At 37.7% G+C, this 18,350-nt stretch overlaps 1 protein-coding gene across 1 annotated transcript in view; it reads left to right on the top strand.

Annotated features, from left to right (window-relative positions):
• The window catches only part of LOC115452206 (modular serine protease), a 31,851-nt gene that overhangs the window by 2,776 nt on the left and 10,725 nt on the right, over window positions 1–18,350 (top strand). Inside the window, exons 2-10 of the mRNA XM_037443052.1 lie at window positions 8,236–8,308; window positions 9,214–9,321; window positions 10,603–10,662; window positions 11,359–11,475; window positions 11,869–12,003; window positions 12,207–12,387; window positions 12,824–12,900; window positions 13,316–13,515; window positions 13,944–14,159. Of these exons, the coding sequence (XP_037298949.1) occupies window positions 8,236–8,308; window positions 9,214–9,321; window positions 10,603–10,662; window positions 11,359–11,475; window positions 11,869–12,003; window positions 12,207–12,387; window positions 12,824–12,900; window positions 13,316–13,515; window positions 13,944–14,159 (1,167 nt within the window). The remainder of the gene's footprint in view (window positions 1–8,235; window positions 8,309–9,213; window positions 9,322–10,602; window positions 10,663–11,358; window positions 11,476–11,868; window positions 12,004–12,206; window positions 12,388–12,823; window positions 12,901–13,315; window positions 13,516–13,943; window positions 14,160–18,350) is intronic.

The following is an 18,350-nucleotide window of genomic DNA, read 5'->3' as shown; positions in this document are numbered from 1 at the left end:
TAAATTAGCCGCGATGTGTTAACTAAGGCATTTTTTCGCCTCAGGTTACTTACCTTTTGAAAAATTTCATTTTCGCCACTGCTTGGTATATTATGTTTCGCATCATACTCATACTGACGGAGATTTAATAAACGTAATATTTCAATCGTTTTTCATTAAAACTTAGCAATGCGTAATGATTTCTTAAGTTAGACATTGAAATAAAACTATCAGCCAGATTTCAAGACACGAGTTCATTCTGCGTAGATCGGACCGCCAACAACTAAAATAAAAATAAATTTATAATTGTAAAATGTGGGTAGATATTGTAATATTTCGGATGACCAACATCGCAATACGCCCTGTGACCATGAATGCTGCAGTCTTTGAAAAGACGGGGAGAAATCACTACATAGTATAAAACAAAGTCGCTTTCTCTGTCCCTATTTATGTGTGCCTTAATCTTTAAAACTACGCAACGGATTTTGATGCCTTTTTTAATAGATAGAGTGATTCAAGAGCAAGGTTTATATGTATAATAACATCCATTAAATAGTGGAGAAAGATTGCACCCGTGCGAAGCCGGGGCGGGTCGCTAGTTGATAATATCAAAAATCGCAATAAAATCCGCAAAATAGTTTTACTCCAATGCTCAGCAATGCGGCTATAATTATTTTGGAAGTGCGTATTGTCGGAGTCAGTTCACGCCAACGTTAATTGGAAAATGGCATCTTGAAAATAATTTTACGGATTTTTTATATTATTAAACAATTTCGTGGTAAAATCCGTAAAATTTGTTTTATGTCGATATGTCGCTAGCTCACTATTACAAGGTCTTATGTTATTTTTCACTTAGGCATGTGAAAATGTGATTATAAATGTTCATATTGATAAAAATTTGAAACGATTATGGTTCCCCCTTTATTTATCTTTCGGGGTTAGAATCTGGCACTCAATCAAGAAGGTCAAACTGATATAAGTAATATATACTTAATATAAAATGAACCCTGTATTATTTACTGTCCACTGCTGTGCATGTCCCTCCTCCACTACTGCAAGGAATTAGACCTTAGTCCACCACGACATACTAGTGTGGATTGGCAGAATTTCACATACCTTCAAAATTCTTATAAAGAACTTCTCAGGTAAGCAGGTCTGTTGCCCTAACGATGTTTTCCTTCACAGATAAAACAAAGGAAAATTCACAAACTATACACACATAACTTTATAAAAGTCCAAGGTGCGTTTCGGGCTTGAAACTGCGGCCATTCGTCGCAGCAGTCCATTTCTCACCCAACTAGGCTAGCTAATGTAAAACTTAGAAGTATACAATAAATGCCAATTTAAATTTGTTTTTAAATGGTGAATCAGTTTTTCTAAAATTATTGACTCAATGTACTGTGTACTGAGACTTCGTTTGCACAAAGCATGTACTCGGGAAAACCTGCATAAAATTCCCCGCTTAGTGAAAGCGGTTGATTCATGAGGGAAAAAAACATATCTTTAGTAATCATTGCGTATTAGATTTTACTGCCTAAAGGAATTACGTCAATGGCGCCAAACAAAGAATCGTAGATTCAACTCTAAGATGATATCGACTTGATTGATAAGTGACTGAACAAATTCAATTAAAATCATTTAAATTTTGTGCTCGTGTCTGATTTTTGTTCTCTACACGTAAAAAATAAAATAGATTTACTTTATAATAATAATAATATCAGCCCTGTATTGCCTTATACTTGCCCACTGCTGAGCACGGGCCTCCTCTACTACAGAGAGGGATTAGGCCTTAGTCCACCACGCTGGCCTAGTGCGGATTGGTAGACTTCACACACCTTCGAAATTCCTATAGAGAACTTCTCAGATGTGCAGGTTTCCTCACGATGTTTTCCTTTACCATTAAAGCGAACGATAAATTTACAAAGAATACACACATGATTTTAGAAAACTCAGAGGTGTGTGCCCTTGGGATTTGAACCTGCGGACATTCTTCTCGGCAGTCCGTACCACACCCAACTAGGCTATCGCCGCTTAGAGATTTAGTTTACTTCGCACAATTTTTAATTATTTAATGTCTATTGATGATTTGAATTTGGCCAGCTACTTATCTAATTTTCCGTAAAACAGCATTTATTTCTGTCTTTGAATGCAAAGTGTTAAACAATCATAGCGATGGGATAAACCGAAATTAACTATTAATATTTAAATCACGTTTAGTCTCGTTGTCTGGTAAACGAAGTAAATAAAATCAAGAAATGAGAACACCGGGAATTTAGACTGGGCTACAAAATTCAATCACTGTTTAAGATTCATGTCATATGAAAATTAAACTATTTTTCGAATTTTATTCTCCCGACGTTTCGAAGACTTTGCAGCCTCCATGGTCACGGGGGGGGGGGGGGGACGTTGGGAGAGTACTAAAATATTAAAAGCGCGATAAAATTCGAAAAACAGTTTAATTTTAATGTCTAACATTCACGTAAACATAAGAAATCTTCATGTCATATTTCAAGAGCATTGTCTCACTTTCTGTCGTGTTCGAAATAAGCCTACGTTCGGAGTTCGTGAGGGCCCCGAAAAACGACTTCGAGCAGTCTCTTCATACATTTATGACGCAGGAGTTACGGCGGGAAAATGATTTACAAATAATTGCTTCAAAAAAACTAATTTAGATCTTTTTGAAATTTTGAAACTACCAAAACGTTCCTTATTATATTGTCTATCTAATAGTATTGGTTGCAAATTAAAATGATGTCTTCTTTAGGAGATACACAAAATCGACAAATTGGGAAGTAGCATCTTCACATTTTACTATGTGCGTAAGACTGGGACAAATGTCTCCCCAAACATGGACGTGCACTCAGTGTGAAGACGGAGTGCACTAGAATTGCCTCCGAAAGGCGGGGAAGGAGGGAGTTCTTAAGACTTCTTAAGTGACATTATTGTATTATGATATATTTAATGCAATACCTCAAGGTGACGAGTACAATGCAAATCACAGCGTGCTTGGCAGTCCAAGTTGTGGATGCTGTTGCCAGTGTTTTAGGGCAGTCGTTAACAATGCCAGTGACTTGCCATGTATATAGGCAGTGGCTTACTGTCCGGCCAGTGAGTGGTCAATCCCGTTACTAAAAGACATAAAATCAATAACTCGAAAATTTACTTCGCAACGAGGACATCGGCCGCTAACCAACGGGACGTACGAGTTCCAGAGAGGTCAACGATCTGTTCTGAATTCTGATTGGATCCAAGAAATTCAGATATTTTTGTATCATAATTATTTTCACACCATTGACGTATATTCTAAAGACACGAACTCCATATAAACTATTTGTTCAAATTCTGAACTAAAATGGCAACCACTGTTATTACCTATAAATTCACTTGAAAACCTATTTTACATATTTGATAAATATTTTTTATTATAGAACTGCGACTCTCCTAGCTTACGACCGCTAGACTTGATGGCATTGCAACCTTGAAATATCTAAACAGTTTAATACGATAATACATCAATATATTCGTTTTTTGACGAGATACTAGTTTCAATAATCAGTTCCGCATGAGATGAACATGTTAGTGTAAAATCTTTAATTGTTGAACTAAGCAAAAAATGCATATTGACGTCGGCAGCTTGGTCAAAATTATACCTGTTCGATACCAGATATACACAGGCTTAGCCTCGGATCTAAGGGGGGGCAAGCCGGGGTCCATACCCTGGACAGCGAATTCAAAGGGCGGCAAATTCAAACTTGGTAGACAAATACACAACTTATCATTAACGCAATTTGAAACACATAATTTATCTTCCATATAACATATTACACATTAAAATTAAACTATTTGTTGGAATTTGTCGCGGTTTTAATTATTTTAGTTTTCTCCCGACTTTCGAAGACTTTGAAGCCTTCGTGGTCACGGGGCGTACTGAGGTGTTGATCACCCGCAAAGTCAAAGTTACAATATCTACCTACATTTTACAAATATACAACTTTTTAAATTTTGTAAGCTGTTGGTGGTCCGATCTACACAGAATGAGCTCACAGTGTCTTAATCATATTACACACCCCAGGGTTATACTGAACAACATTCCCATATCAAAAATGTATACTCACACTGCAAATGTATAATGCAGTGGTACAATAATTACTTAGTCTGGCCATAAATACTGTTACACTTAATTATAAAAAAATATTACATTTGAATTTCGAATCTGTCATTTTTATACGATTGTTCATTGTGTTTTCTCATTTTGGCGCCAATACATTGTAAAATATTTTGCGATATTAAAATGGTGTGGGGTGATAAAGAGAACCGAATCGCTGTGATAGCATTACACAAAGTAGGTATGGAGCCAAATGCAATTTTTAAAACTCTCCATACACTTGGTATTAGTAAAATGTTTGTGTACCGGGCTATTAATAGGTACAATGAGACCTCCTCTGTTTGTGACAGAAAAGATCTGGCCGTCCACGTAGTGTTCGTACGAAAAAGGTGGTCAAAGCAGTAAGGGAAAGAATTCGAAGAAATCCTGTCCGAAAGCAAAAGATTTTATCTCGGGAAATGAAGATAGCACCTAGAACCATGTCGCGTATTTTAAAAGATGACTTAGGACTTGCAGCCTATAAGAGACGCACTGGCCATTTCTTAACTGATAATTTAAAGAAGAATAGGGTGGTAAAATCGAAACAACTACTGAAGCGGTACGCAAAGGGAGGTCACAGAAAAATTTTGTTTACGGATGAGAAAATTTTTACAATTGAGCAACATTTTAACAAACAAAATGACCGTATTTATGCTCAAAGCTCTAAGGAAGCTTCCCAATTAGTCGACAGAGTGCAACGTGGACATTATCCGACTTCAGTGATGGTTTGGTGGGGTGTTAGCTATGAAGGAGTGACTGAGCCATATTTTTGTGAAAAAGGTATCAAAACATCGGCACAAGTGTATCAAGATACCATTCTTGAGAAGGTAGTTAAGCCCCTTAACATCACCATGTTCAATAACCAAGTATGGTCCTTCCAGCAAGACTCGGCGCCGGGTCATAAAGCTCGGTCCACGCAGTCTTGGTTGGAATCGAACGTTTCGGACTTCATCAGAGCTGAAGACTGGCCGTCGTCTAGTCCCGATCTTAATCCGCTGGATTATGATTTGTGGTCAGTTTTAGAGAGTACAGCTTGCTCTAAACGCCATGATAATTTGGAGTCCCTAAAACAATCTATACGATTGGCAGTGAAGAATTTTCCCATGGAAAGAGTGCGTGCTTCTATTGATAACTGGCCTCATCGTTTAAAGGACTGTATTGCAGCCAATGGAGACCACTTCGAATAAGCTTTTTATATTTTTAATTGTTTTATATTTATGTATTAAACTGACACACTGTAAAAGTAATAAATGTTATTTGCAGTTAACAATTTTCTTTTTTCTTTATTACAATATTTATGGCAAGACTAGGTATATTGCGACTCCGCCAACCAAGTTATTAATAAGAGTTAGTGATAACTTAAGATAACCCTGTACAAAATAAAATCCCGCAACTGAGAAGATACTGCGGATGCTTCGTAAACAAGGAAAATTATTCGGTATATAGCTATCCACTAACTAGTGGTTCCATCGCAATGTCTATTTCACCGCCAAGCAGCAGTGTGTCACCACTGTTGCGTTCCAGTTTGAAGAACATTGTAGCCAATGTTACTACTGAACATAATAAGGCTTAACAGCTCATGTCTCAGGATGGCGACCTCAGTGAAATATCAAACAATACTTTGTAATTCAAGGTATTGGATGGTGTTTTCTGTTTATGGGCGGTAATCGCTTACCATCAGGCGAACAACAAGCTCGTCTCGTCATTCATAGCAATAAAAACGAAATCCAATTTTGAGGCAATAAACCAAACAGCATTAAGACGCTATTATGTTTTGTAATTATCAAAAAACTCAGAGCTAATATTAGTGTATCTCGTAATGACACTGAAGATGTAAAAACGTTAGTGATTGATAATTAAAACCTCATTATAATAAAAAAAAATCTATAAATTAGGTTTAGATTAATGAAATAGAAACATATACAGGGCATTGTTAAATAAATTTAAATATACATACTATATTACTAGTTGCCCACTCTAACGTCCTAGTTTCATGCATAAGAACCCTCCCCACCACAGCCCTAAACAGGAGACATTTCAGTCACTCACTCACAGTTACCCCTAATAACTCTACTGCAAACTAATTTTGCGTAGTCGCTCTATGTTAATACAGCTAGGATAGGCAAATCGCTGTTTTAGAATATACTAGCGACCCGCCCCGGCTTCGCACGGGTGCAATGCTGATACGAAATACACTACAGAAAAACTGTAAACGTTGTATATAAAAACATAGCGGCTCGCTCTGGCTTCGCACGGGTATAACATAACAAAATAACAGTATGTCTCCACTAGTTATTACAGCAATGCTCCGTCCTTAGATAAATAACGTCGATAAATAAGGGGGTATAACGTCTATAAATAAGACCCTGAACGTGATATTAACGTAGTGGTTTCTATTCGGGTGGATAAAAGTATACGATCAGCAATTATTTATCAAACACATTGTGACTTTGAGAACGTGGCACTAAGCGAGCGAACATCCGTATCATTCCGCTGTACACAGTTATATTTTTTAACCTATTCAATAGCGCATCAATCTATCAAAATACCAGTATATAAAACCTGTTTTATTGAAGATTTCTTGGTACGCGGGACGTCCCTCGGCCGACAGACGTTACAATGACGTAGGTACATTTTAATTAAAATCCACATTATTTGGAATGATAGCAACACACTAGAAGTAAACAAGTAGAAATTGTTTTTATTCTATACCTACAGTTTATTTCTTATTTATTACTTCGGCTATACACAGGCTAATCCCGGAACGCGACACAATTACGTGAGCCATTATGACGGGTTTTAACACCTTGTGTACGGTGGTCGCTATCCAGGCGGATATAAAATACATCCTATCAGCAAATATCGATATACGCATCGTATATAAGAATGTCACACAAACCATTACGAGGAAATCAATAAAATGTACATTAGATATCATCTCTCGGTCGAAGAATCATTATAAATACCTGTTTTCTTATTATCCAATTATAAGTATTAGTAGTTCATGGGCATAAGGTCCATAGTCGCCTACTAATGGTTCTGAGTAAAACAGTAACTGAGTAATTAAATTCAAATCTTTACTTTATCATGACTCATTATCACATTAGCGTACGTTAAAAAATGTATTTTTTTTAATTAATTAACGAAGAAAAGGTACTAAATAAGGAAATTTTTATCTACATGAAATAAATGAATGATTTTTAAACTGCAAGCATTGAGTAACTGAACTTTTTTGATATATAAAAATCTTTGAAAATAAAGAAAATAAAAAGATTATTCATAATAATTGCGTATTAATGTAATTAATAATGATTTCTACTTGCCTGTTTTTCTATGATTTAGCAGCGAGGATGACCTTCCCGCTTCTTTACCTGGGGTCGTAGCTCAGACGCCTTTCTAGAAAAAAGTTAAAAACAAAAAGAAAAAAACCGAGCAATACTCTGGTCTATAGCTACTGGTGATATTTATGTATCTAGTATGATAATATTTTTTTTTAAAGCAAGAGAGTTTGACGCTAAGTAATCGCACAAGCCCAGAAACATTAACAAAACTCGACTTGCTGACACGATGTATCTATACTATTATAAAGAGGAAAAGTGAGTTTGTTTGTAGTGACTAATCTCTGGAACTATTGAACCGATTTAGAAAATGCTTTCACTAAAAGGAAGCTACGTTACTCCTAAGTACTTAAATATTACGATGAGAAATAAATATTACGATGCCGGCCTTTTACAATGCTATAAAAATTAATTTAACATTATGTATTGTTTGCGAATTCGCTCATTCGAAAGTCTTTGCCGATACAAACGCCCTGTAACTGTGGCACTTATGTAGATGGCGCTGTAACTGCCTACAGCGCCATCTATAGGAGTGCCTATTACTTAAACAATACAATATGAAAACGCAAATATCTTCAACGAGATATTTCCGAGATGAAACCTATATGCTAAAACATCGTCTAATCGTGTACCAAAGACTTTTGACAAACATCCAGACCTATTTACCAACATACGTTACGCTGTATGAATAAAAAAATATAATTATTTACTTATTATCTATTACTACGAAATAATTATAAATAATTTAATTCATAAACAATTGTGTGCTATAAGTTTTTTTTTTATTAATTTCAGCCACAGTGCCAGCCCTCACGTCAGTGTTGAAAGAAGAAATTAACTATTGCAGGTATTTTTTTTACCTTATATATTTACAGGAATGTGACGCCACTGCATCTGATAGTAGAGTGGGGTCCAATAGAATGCCGACTTACGAAAGATGATTACCCCTCGGCAGTCGCCACAATTGTGCCGGCCTGTTGGAACCAGATATACACAGACCAACCCCGAAATGCGACACTTACGTGAGCCACTATGGCGGGTTTAACACCTTGTGTATAGTGGTCGCTATCCAGGCGGATATAAAATATATCCTGAAGAATCTCGTTCCCTAATGACTATTCCTTTTCTTTAAGGCAATCCAACCTTTTGATATTATGGGTGTTTCTCAGGCAGTGGAGAACACATAATATTTATTTTGATGTCAACTAATAATAGTTGCTTTAAATAGCCAAGGCTCTGCGTGGCACAATTTTTGAGCTGTATTTGCCGAACAGTTACCGAATAGTTTTCTCATTGTGGCGGCTTCAAGTCCAAGTGAAATTGCCTTTTTCAACCCCTTAGGCCGCATATATCAACCAATTGCCACAATGTGCCGTGATATTGTTTAGTTTGTGTAAATGGTAAAGCGGCGATAGCCTAGTTGGTTGTGGAACGGACTGCCGAGACGAATGCCCGCAGGTTCATATCCCAAGGGCACACACCTCAGACTTTTCTAAAAAAATATGAGTGTTTTCTTTTTATTATCGCTTGCTTTAACGGCGAAGGAAAACATCATGAGGAAACCTGCATACCTGAGAAATTCTCTATAGGAATTTTCGAGGGTGTGTGAAGTCTACCAATCCGCACTAGGCCAGCGTGGTGAACTAAGCCCTAATCCCTCTCAGTAATAAAGGAGGCCCGTGCCCAACAGTGGGACAGTTTATAATACAGGACTGTTATAATTATTATAAATGGTAATTGTACTGATTCCAGCCCCGACGAGTTCTCCTGCGGCGACGGCTCGTGCGTGAGCTTCAGCGCGTTTTGCGACGGCAAGCGCGACTGCTTCAACGGAGCTGACGAAGCCTGTACTATTGGAGAGTAAGTTTACTGCAATAACAGCTACATATTTATTACTATAAGTATAGGCTACTTTATGTCCTAAGAAAATTGTTATCTCGGAAAAACCTTACACGCGGGCGGAATCACAGGCAATGCTACTTTTATACCGGTTAATTTTGACATTGCGTTACTAAATTAAACCACATACTCGTCTTCATCCTTGCTGACATTGTGCCAAAAATCATTCATTAATAACTAATATTTTCACCGAAAATCCTGATTATACTTTTTGAATTTTTGACAATTTTGTAATTTAATGGGAATATGGCGTGTGCGTGAGTATATTTCTGACTGAAAGTATGATGTTGCCGCTGCGAAGAATTCTCTTAGAGTAGTAATAGTGGCAATAGGGCGCGTAAAATTAAAATTATTATATTTATTTTGTTCATAAATTACACTTTTTTATTTTATATCTACGGCTCAAACAACTTATTGTAAAGTGTTATTTCTAAGTAGATAAGTACGTGGTTTCATTTAGTAACGCAATTTTAAAATGACCCTGTATATAATTTTATTTTTATATTTTACAATAATTAAATATAATTGTGAGGAGATTCCTCACTTTGAATCCCTAACCGCACGTGGCTTGGGTCTTGAGATTTGCCATCGGAGAGTCATTCATTTTTTTATATTTTTATTTGCATGTTTTTTTTAGGAATATATATGTAAAATGTTAAAAATAAAGTATAAAATAAAGATAAATATAATTATATTTTATATTAAAAATGTATTTTATTAATAAAAATGTAGATACTTGTACAGTGTACACACCTCAATGTCTCGCGACTATAAAAGCTGCAAAGACTGAGAGGTCGGGACAAAATTATTAAAAAAAAACACTTACATCCGAAAACTAGATATTTTCCATTGCATTTAATTTCAAATATCATAATTTCAAACAATGATGCACTTTGATGATCGCCACATATGTGCCTATATGTGGTATACCAATGACGTTTTACAAATAGACGCGTCATACACTAACAAAATGGCACATAAAAACGGCGCAATATTTGCTATATTCACGTAACTGTACATATAATTACAAATTGGCTCTAAGAAGGAATAATACGATGCAGCATACATTCGTTAGAAAAGGATATATATACATCGACAGTTACGTAACAACGTTAGTGCCGCACGCTCATTGGCCGTCAAGTCGGGCAACCTTACTTTCGTCTTGCCAGTATTGAGCTCGGACAACGTATCTATGTAATAAAAACATCTTAGTGATATACTAATATTGTTACAACGTTTCAGAAATGCGCTGAGTACTGACACAGTCCTGAATCGATCAAGAAGACAGCTCTCTAATTGTCGGTAAGTAATCTATAATATATAATTTCATCGACGAAGACGCGCCCCACTACTTTCCCTAATAGCTTACAGTGTCTGTGAGCAGCATGAGTGCACACGCACACTACTGTAGATAGGTTTATGTATGTATGTATGTAGGTTTCTAAACTACTTAATAATTTTCCATTTGTTTGTATTATGGAAGGCACTAAAGTTAAATAAACGAATGATTAATTAAATCGAGTGAGCGTCGTCTGAAATCTGCCGCCCATAGGCTGCGGCCTATACGGCCTATTTACAAATCCAGGACTGCACACTACTAAGATTAGTAGGCAACGGTGTGTATGCATTTGCATATAATTCTATTATTATAGCATTATTGTATATTTTGGTACTTTTTCGTTGACAGTAGTTATCTAATGGGGCGTGTTGTATAAGCCGTCGACACAAAACACCAACCATTCAACTATCGCCCGATTGATAAATGATTCCATCAGATCTCTATTTCCCGATTCTTCTATGGACGAGAATATATGTGTTTTTGTTACTGACGGTGCGCCTTATACGATGAAAGCTGATCAAGCATTGAAATATTCTACCTAAAATTGCTTCACATCACCTGCTCGCGGATTACATCGAGTTGCGGAAGAGTTAATTACAATAGATGTAAAAAAATATTGCTAAGAATATTGATTCATAAAAAAATTATTTACTTTTCAGGATTAGTCAATGGCAGTGCAAAGACGGGTCGTGTATAAATTTCGACGGTAAATGCGACGGTATCGTGGACTGCCCCGACGCGAGCGATGAGACGCACGCCCTCTGCAGGGAGCGACAGTAAGATCACATTTGCCTTCACTTTTAGCATTATCAAACTTGACATTTGGTCGCTTAAAAATTAGTAAGCGAGCCACATGATTAATCAATTACTGCCGCTCGTGAATACCTAAAATTGTGATCGAACTTGATAGAGTAGAGTTGATGGTTGGACAGGTATGTAGATTATCCAAACTCTAGCAATTTTCCCATCTGTCAATCTGTATGATACGGTACTTACTAAAAACCTGGAAATTAATTTCGGTATATCAAATTTAAAATCAATCAACTATTTTAGATGACTCTGCAGAATTTTTACATCTGTTAATAATCTCCATAACTCCACCTGGCTACTTATTGCTACCTCTACTTAAAGAGCTCAATATGAAATTTCAATCAATCCTCTTCCACCAGATGTCAGTACAACTGGTTCCGCTGCACGTACGGCGCGTGCGTGGACGGCACCGCGCCCTGCAACGGCGTGCAGGACTGCGCCGACAACTCCGACGAGCTTCTGCCGCGCTGCAGGAACGAGACCGAGGAGATCAGGTCAGTGCTACCAACCACCGACAATGTAAACATCTTTTATACCGACGCGCCCATTATATTGATCTCAGAACCCTTCTATCTAAAACACGGGTGCAACAGCAAAATTCGAATGATGACCAGCTATACGATGTCACGATACGTAAAATGACTTACTGTAAATTTACTTCGTGATAAATATTGAAGAAAAAATCTCTATGTTCCAGGGGTCAGTTCAAATGTCTCGACGGGCGTTTCATAGCAGCATACAAACATTGCGACGGTGTGGCGGACTGTGCAGACGGGTCCGATGAGACCCTCAGATCCTGCGCGGGGAAGACCTGCCTGTCCTATTTGTTCCAGTGCGCGTACGGAGCGTGCGTGGACAAAGACTCTGACTGCAATGGCGTAAGTATTGAAATTGACAATAATTACTGGATTATATTTGATGTTAAAGGTATCCTATCAAAAAGTTTTTAAGAATCCATAAACAATGAGTATCACCATAATACAAATAAAACTCATCGTAATAACGAACACTGTAGGTTTTGTGAAAATCGAACATATTAATTAGATTCCCAGATAAATCTTATTTATATGAGGAAGACAATACAAGGCATATTTAATACCAGCTCTAAATCAGCCACACATAATGTCTTCGAAATAGCACTATGTGAGACGGTATCTCCGACACTCGCTCGTCTCCTAAAATCCCAGAGACAATTGCAAGACGTGACATGAGTATCTTGGTAAGTTTCTAGGAAATGTAGGCTCCTTTGAAAATTATCAGGTAATTCTAAAATACTACGAGTTGAGACTAATACGATGTAAATGAAATCCCCAGATTCGCGAATGCGTTGATGGCTCCGACGAAGCGGATGACCTTTGCGCTGACAGAAATACAAGCGTCCAACCGGTTAAGTAAGTACCTTCAACTATATAGCGTGATGATGAATAAACGAGCATTTTGCCCACCTGTTTGTGGTTCACAATCCAAATTAATGAATGGCTGCAAAGATAAGCTCTTTTAGTATTCTATTTTCATTCATCCAGGTGATCATCACCGCATTATCCATTTTTGTTGCTAATAATGTGCCATGGCACCAGTCGTAACACTGGCAAAGTTCTTTGGCATTATGAGAGATATTATGGAGAATTACATCGTCGAATAATCGACCAACGATCCACATTACCTCGTTTGAGGGCTTCCATTATATTTACTCAGTTATCTTTAAATAGCTGCTACACTACAAGATGCTACTTTCATAATCATCAAGCACTAAACCAATGTTTTGTAACGTTCTACAAGCTTATACATAACTTAAAACATTTGCAGGGAAGGCGCATGCGTGCTACCAGAGTACCCCGAGCACGGCGGATACGTAGTTTCCGGTATGAAGAACGCGAAACCAGGAATGAGCTTTGAGTTTGTATCGCTGAACTACACCTGCAACAAGGGCTACGGGATCCTGGGCAGGAATGACGTCACTTGCACCAACGGCTGGTGGAATTTCACTCCACTACCGAAATGTACACGTAAGTATTATTTTGCTCGTGCTTACGTGACTTTGCTTGGAAACATAGTTTCAATGTGCATTTTTTTCAAAATAAAAGTAGCTATCTAAGCCCAGAATGTAGTCATTTTGACCAATATCCAAATCCTGTGTGTGATCGTCTAACATCTGAAAACCTTAACGTATTGAAATTTTTACTCGTTATCTTTATTGAACAAGCATTTTGTAATATTGTTTCACTTTAAGTACGAGCCGTGATAACCTCAAATCCCTTTCATGACGCACACTCAGTAAAATTGGCTATCCTCACAATATAATTGTAAATACAGTTAGTATGGAGCTGCTGGTTCATGAGGAATTTGGTAAAGACCTTGCTCAGCACGCGCCCATGAGTATATCATAAATCGCAGTATCATCACATTGAGGACCCCTATCGTTTATTCCTTCCAGGTTTCTGCCATCTGAAGGAACACGTGAGCGTGGAATACAAATGCGTACTCTCAGGAAGCAGTCAAGGGTTCAGAACCTGCAACGAATACGAACCGGATGGCACCCTGGTGCAGCCGGAGTGTCGCAAGCCCAACTACTACTCCGAGACCACATTTCGCTACATGAGTTGTATTGGGGCCGTTGGAGCCTGGAATTACGTCGCCAAGTGCATACCAGGTTTGGTCAAAAACGGCACAAATATTACCGTTATTGTTAAGGATAAAGTTGAAGTGTTTGTTAGCAATTTCCAGTATGCAAGTCCAAATTCCTCTAGTGAAAATAATGTTGAATACGCGATAGACGAAGGTGACTGGAGAATAGGAACTGTTACAAAACCACAAATAAATGGACAAGCTGGTGTTGTAAGGCCTTATGGTGAAAATAATGACGATGGGATTCCACATAGACTACCAGTAAGACCATCTGACAAAAATAACATTTTGGATATACTACAAAGGCTTCCAACAGCAACGACGCAAAAAAATAATAATATAGACGTCCCAGTGGCAGCCAGTCCCAACATTACCAATCCCGCCAATATCAATTTTAATATTATAAATAGCACCGTTTTTGTGACCCAAGATCCGTACAAAGACAAAATTTTCTTTAGAGATTAAAGTTAAAATTTAGGTACACAACAAGCAAAATAAATAATGAACAATTTTGTAATTCAAAATAAATAACCATTTCGATAACCAAGTAGGAAGAAAAAGTGCATACAAGCTTATTCATTTTTGGTACACATGTTTATTTGCTGCAATGTAACTCATAATATATGGCCGAACGTTTACGCAACCAAAGAGTTCAGTATTCTTATAGATATCTTATTCAATTATACATAGATATAACGCGTCGTTCTTCTTCCAAGACTTAACTGTGGATTGATCCTTCACGGAATCCAGAAGGACTACGCTTTGTGAAGTTAGTTATAATTCTTATGAAGAGTCCCCATCGCGGGTTTTAGACAGACAATCTGGCGCTAGATTATTTTTAACGCATCTGATGATTGCATGCCTTTTCTGGCTTTTCGAAGTTACATGGGTATTCATTATTAAACTTATTATTTTAACAGTTAAGAAAAAAATATGCAGGTACTTGTGAGTGCTCGATATGACTTCCGAAGGTACGTGAATACGCCAAATTTTTTGTTTTTTTTTCGCGCTAAAGTCCCTTAATACTTCCGCCCAGACTTGTTGGGGGCGTCTGAGCAGTTATGTTGGGGTAACCGTTGTTACAGCCGGGCGAAAAGCCGTCCGGACTTGATCGAGACCTTCAGGTGGCTGCCGAGCCGAGTCCCTAACCCTATGTACAACTAACCTACGCAACGGCCTACCAAGTATAACTCCGCGGTGGCCCTCTTCGGCGCATTAGGGACGGCTGCAGGCTTCCTCTGACGCATAGTGTCTAAGTCTTCGTCCGCAGCCGCCCCTGGGTGGTGCCGCCTAGCGGCTCTTCTCCTATAGAGGGTGAGAGGGCGGCGGCTCAGAAGCCCCCACGCTACGAAAGGCGCCCTCGGTGTCAACAGCAGCATGAGGCACACCACCGTCCATCCCGGGGGTCAATCGAAGTGTGCAAAGATCCACAAAACGTACTAGAACGGACAGCCCCCTGCTGTCCGCCGACAACCCCCTTCGTGGCCCTTATGAGTCGCCTCTTTCGACAGACAGGGGATACCGTGGTGGAATTCTCCAAATGCCCCCATTCCACAGGGCGAAGTGAATACGCCAACCTCCGTTGAGTTATCGTGGTACTCAAAGTCCTAAACCCTCGAAATAAAACTATTTAGAGATTTTATCGCGGTTATACATATTATTATTTTCTCCTAACATTTAAAAAAACTTTGAAACCTTCATGGTCACGGGATGAACTAAATTTTTTTTTTGCTGTTGTCGGTCTGTTCGACGCGGAATGAGCTCAGTGTCTTGAAGTCTGACGCCGGTCTTTTGGGTTCCGTAAATAGTTTAATTTCAATGTCTAACATTTGCGTAAACATAAGAAAGCATTGTCCTAAACCTTCGGTAGTAGAGGAACTCTCGCCCAGAAGACAGTATATATTACAAAACTCAGAGGCAGCTCTAGCTCATGTGCCGCCCCTGTGCAAGAAATTCCTTGGAGCCCCCTAGGAGACTACATTGTCTCTTTAATAAATTTTCAAATATTACATCAAACGTTATTGTATTAAAGCAATAACACGGGCACAGGTTGCTTGAAAGCGCCAGTGCCGCGAGCGACACACATGTCTCTTTGAATGTGTCGCGAGCGTCGCTCGGCGCCCCCTAACACGCTGCACCCGTGTGGAGCGCACACCCTGCACAATAGGTAAAGCCGCTTTTGACAAAACTAGTAATATAAATATAAGTAGTTCATATAAATGATTGGAGGCGCAATCATTTCTCTCACTTAATTCCCTTTTATGTTCTTTCCAAACCCACCCAAGCTTCCTATTGTAGCTATGTGAGTAATAAGGCGCAGTGGTGTCATATTTGGAACTCGTCACCAAAAATAGACTATAATATATACTATTGAATAGAGCAAAATATTTATTGTTAAGTTTATGTCCTCTGAGAAATCAATAGACCACAGGTAGCTATTATCATTAATAATGTAAGGTAGCAAATAGAATTATTTATTATTGTTTATACGAATTATAATAATGGCTGTGTATTTTATGTTTCCTGTGCTATACTTAAATATAATTAAAAATAAAATATGTAGACGATATTACTTGCTTTAACGGCTTCGGTTCTGCGATCTAGAGTTGGGTAGGACATGACATAAAAAAGAGTTTGTAAGAGTAGCCTCTTTTAAGCATTGAGCCGGTACAACGTCCTACTTCAAATGAGGCGAGGCATAGTGAGGCTCGGCGTTACAATGAGTATCTTACAGTATTTTGTAATGTTAACCCTCAAAATATTTCCCTCTCGCTCGCGACTCGAAACGCAGTAATGTAATGTCCATTGTAAAATAACGTCCTATTGGATTTTGTAGCATGCGGTTCTCTACCTCACTGCCCTCGTCCTACAGTTTACCAGAGACAGAATAAGTAACGCGACTGCCGCGACATAAAATTTGAAGTAGTACAATATATAATTATGAGCCACTCTTACATTTTGACGTCATGTCCCGGACAAATGTACCGCCTCTTGTATGTCCTACTCAACATTACTGCGATCTTGGATGCCACATGCTAATGGAGACAAAATATACAGGCATTTTCAATAAATAATCTGAATCTCAATCTTCAATGTGATTCCGGAAATGAATCAATCAAAATAACCGATTTGTACGCGTCAAAATAATCCTTGGTATGATTGGTTCATTTTTGAGATAGATCAAAAAAAGCGATTAAGGTCGTTTATTGAAAATGGCAGTAAAATATACACTGTTCATCATGTAGTTCATTTACATTTAATACACACACACACTCTTTTTCTACTAATGGGTCAACTATGGCCAACTTAATTTGAAAATGAAATTAGGATAATAAATATAATTTTTTAAAACTAAGATACGAGTTCATAGACCTTTCTCGAATTGAATTACCATATTAAATGTCAGTATTTAACGATTGCCATGGATATTTCTAGTTGTGTAAAATGCTCCAATGTTTAAGTTATGAGTCGGATCATTCCTGACCCGCTGAAACATTTACGGATCATTCCTGACCCGCTGAAACATTGTCGGGTCAGAAGTGACCCACTGCAACTATAACGCTTAATTTATGGCCAAAAACCCAATGTAATGTTAAAAGGATGGATGATTGGATAAAAAATAAATTCTTTTGGCGCTATTTTGTTTTATTTACCATCCCAATCCACCATCCTGTTAGCATTTAAATAAAACAGCTGCCATGCTGAGGTTGAAAAGTAATAAAAATTACTTAAACTATAATAATAATTTCAATGGTAATTTAAAAACAAAAAGTATTCAGTCTTACTTATAAAAATTTCGCGATGTTATGCTAAATTAAAACACAAATTTACTCGATCAGCTGTATGTCAAAACCCGCCATCTTTCCTCTTAATAAAGAAACCGGTGATGTTTAGACAGCTATTTAAACAATTCTTAATCACCTCTTAACGCTAAAACAAGTTTATAAGAAAGGCTGATAATGTAAAGGATTCGTTGTGTTTCTTCTAGAATAATACACATTTTAGTATAGCATAGTATATTCTATAGAACTCGTACGAGAATAAATACTAATATCTAATATAGAAGAATAAAATAACGAGCATGATAGCTTTTGCCCAATAGCTAATACTCATGACCATAAATATATAAAATTCCTTACATACAAAACAATTTAAAGGTTCCATATGAAATGTAATAAAATAAAAAGTGCGTGCTGAAAATCAAGGGATATTTTGA

Source organism: Manduca sexta, chromosome 26 (assembly GCF_014839805.1).
Source record: "Manduca sexta isolate Smith_Timp_Sample1 chromosome 26, JHU_Msex_v1.0, whole genome shotgun sequence".
Taxonomy (NCBI): domain Eukaryota; kingdom Metazoa; phylum Arthropoda; class Insecta; order Lepidoptera; family Sphingidae; genus Manduca; species Manduca sexta.
The sequence above is the reverse complement of the archived record's forward strand: the minus strand, read 5'-3'. Positions and strand labels throughout refer to the sequence as shown.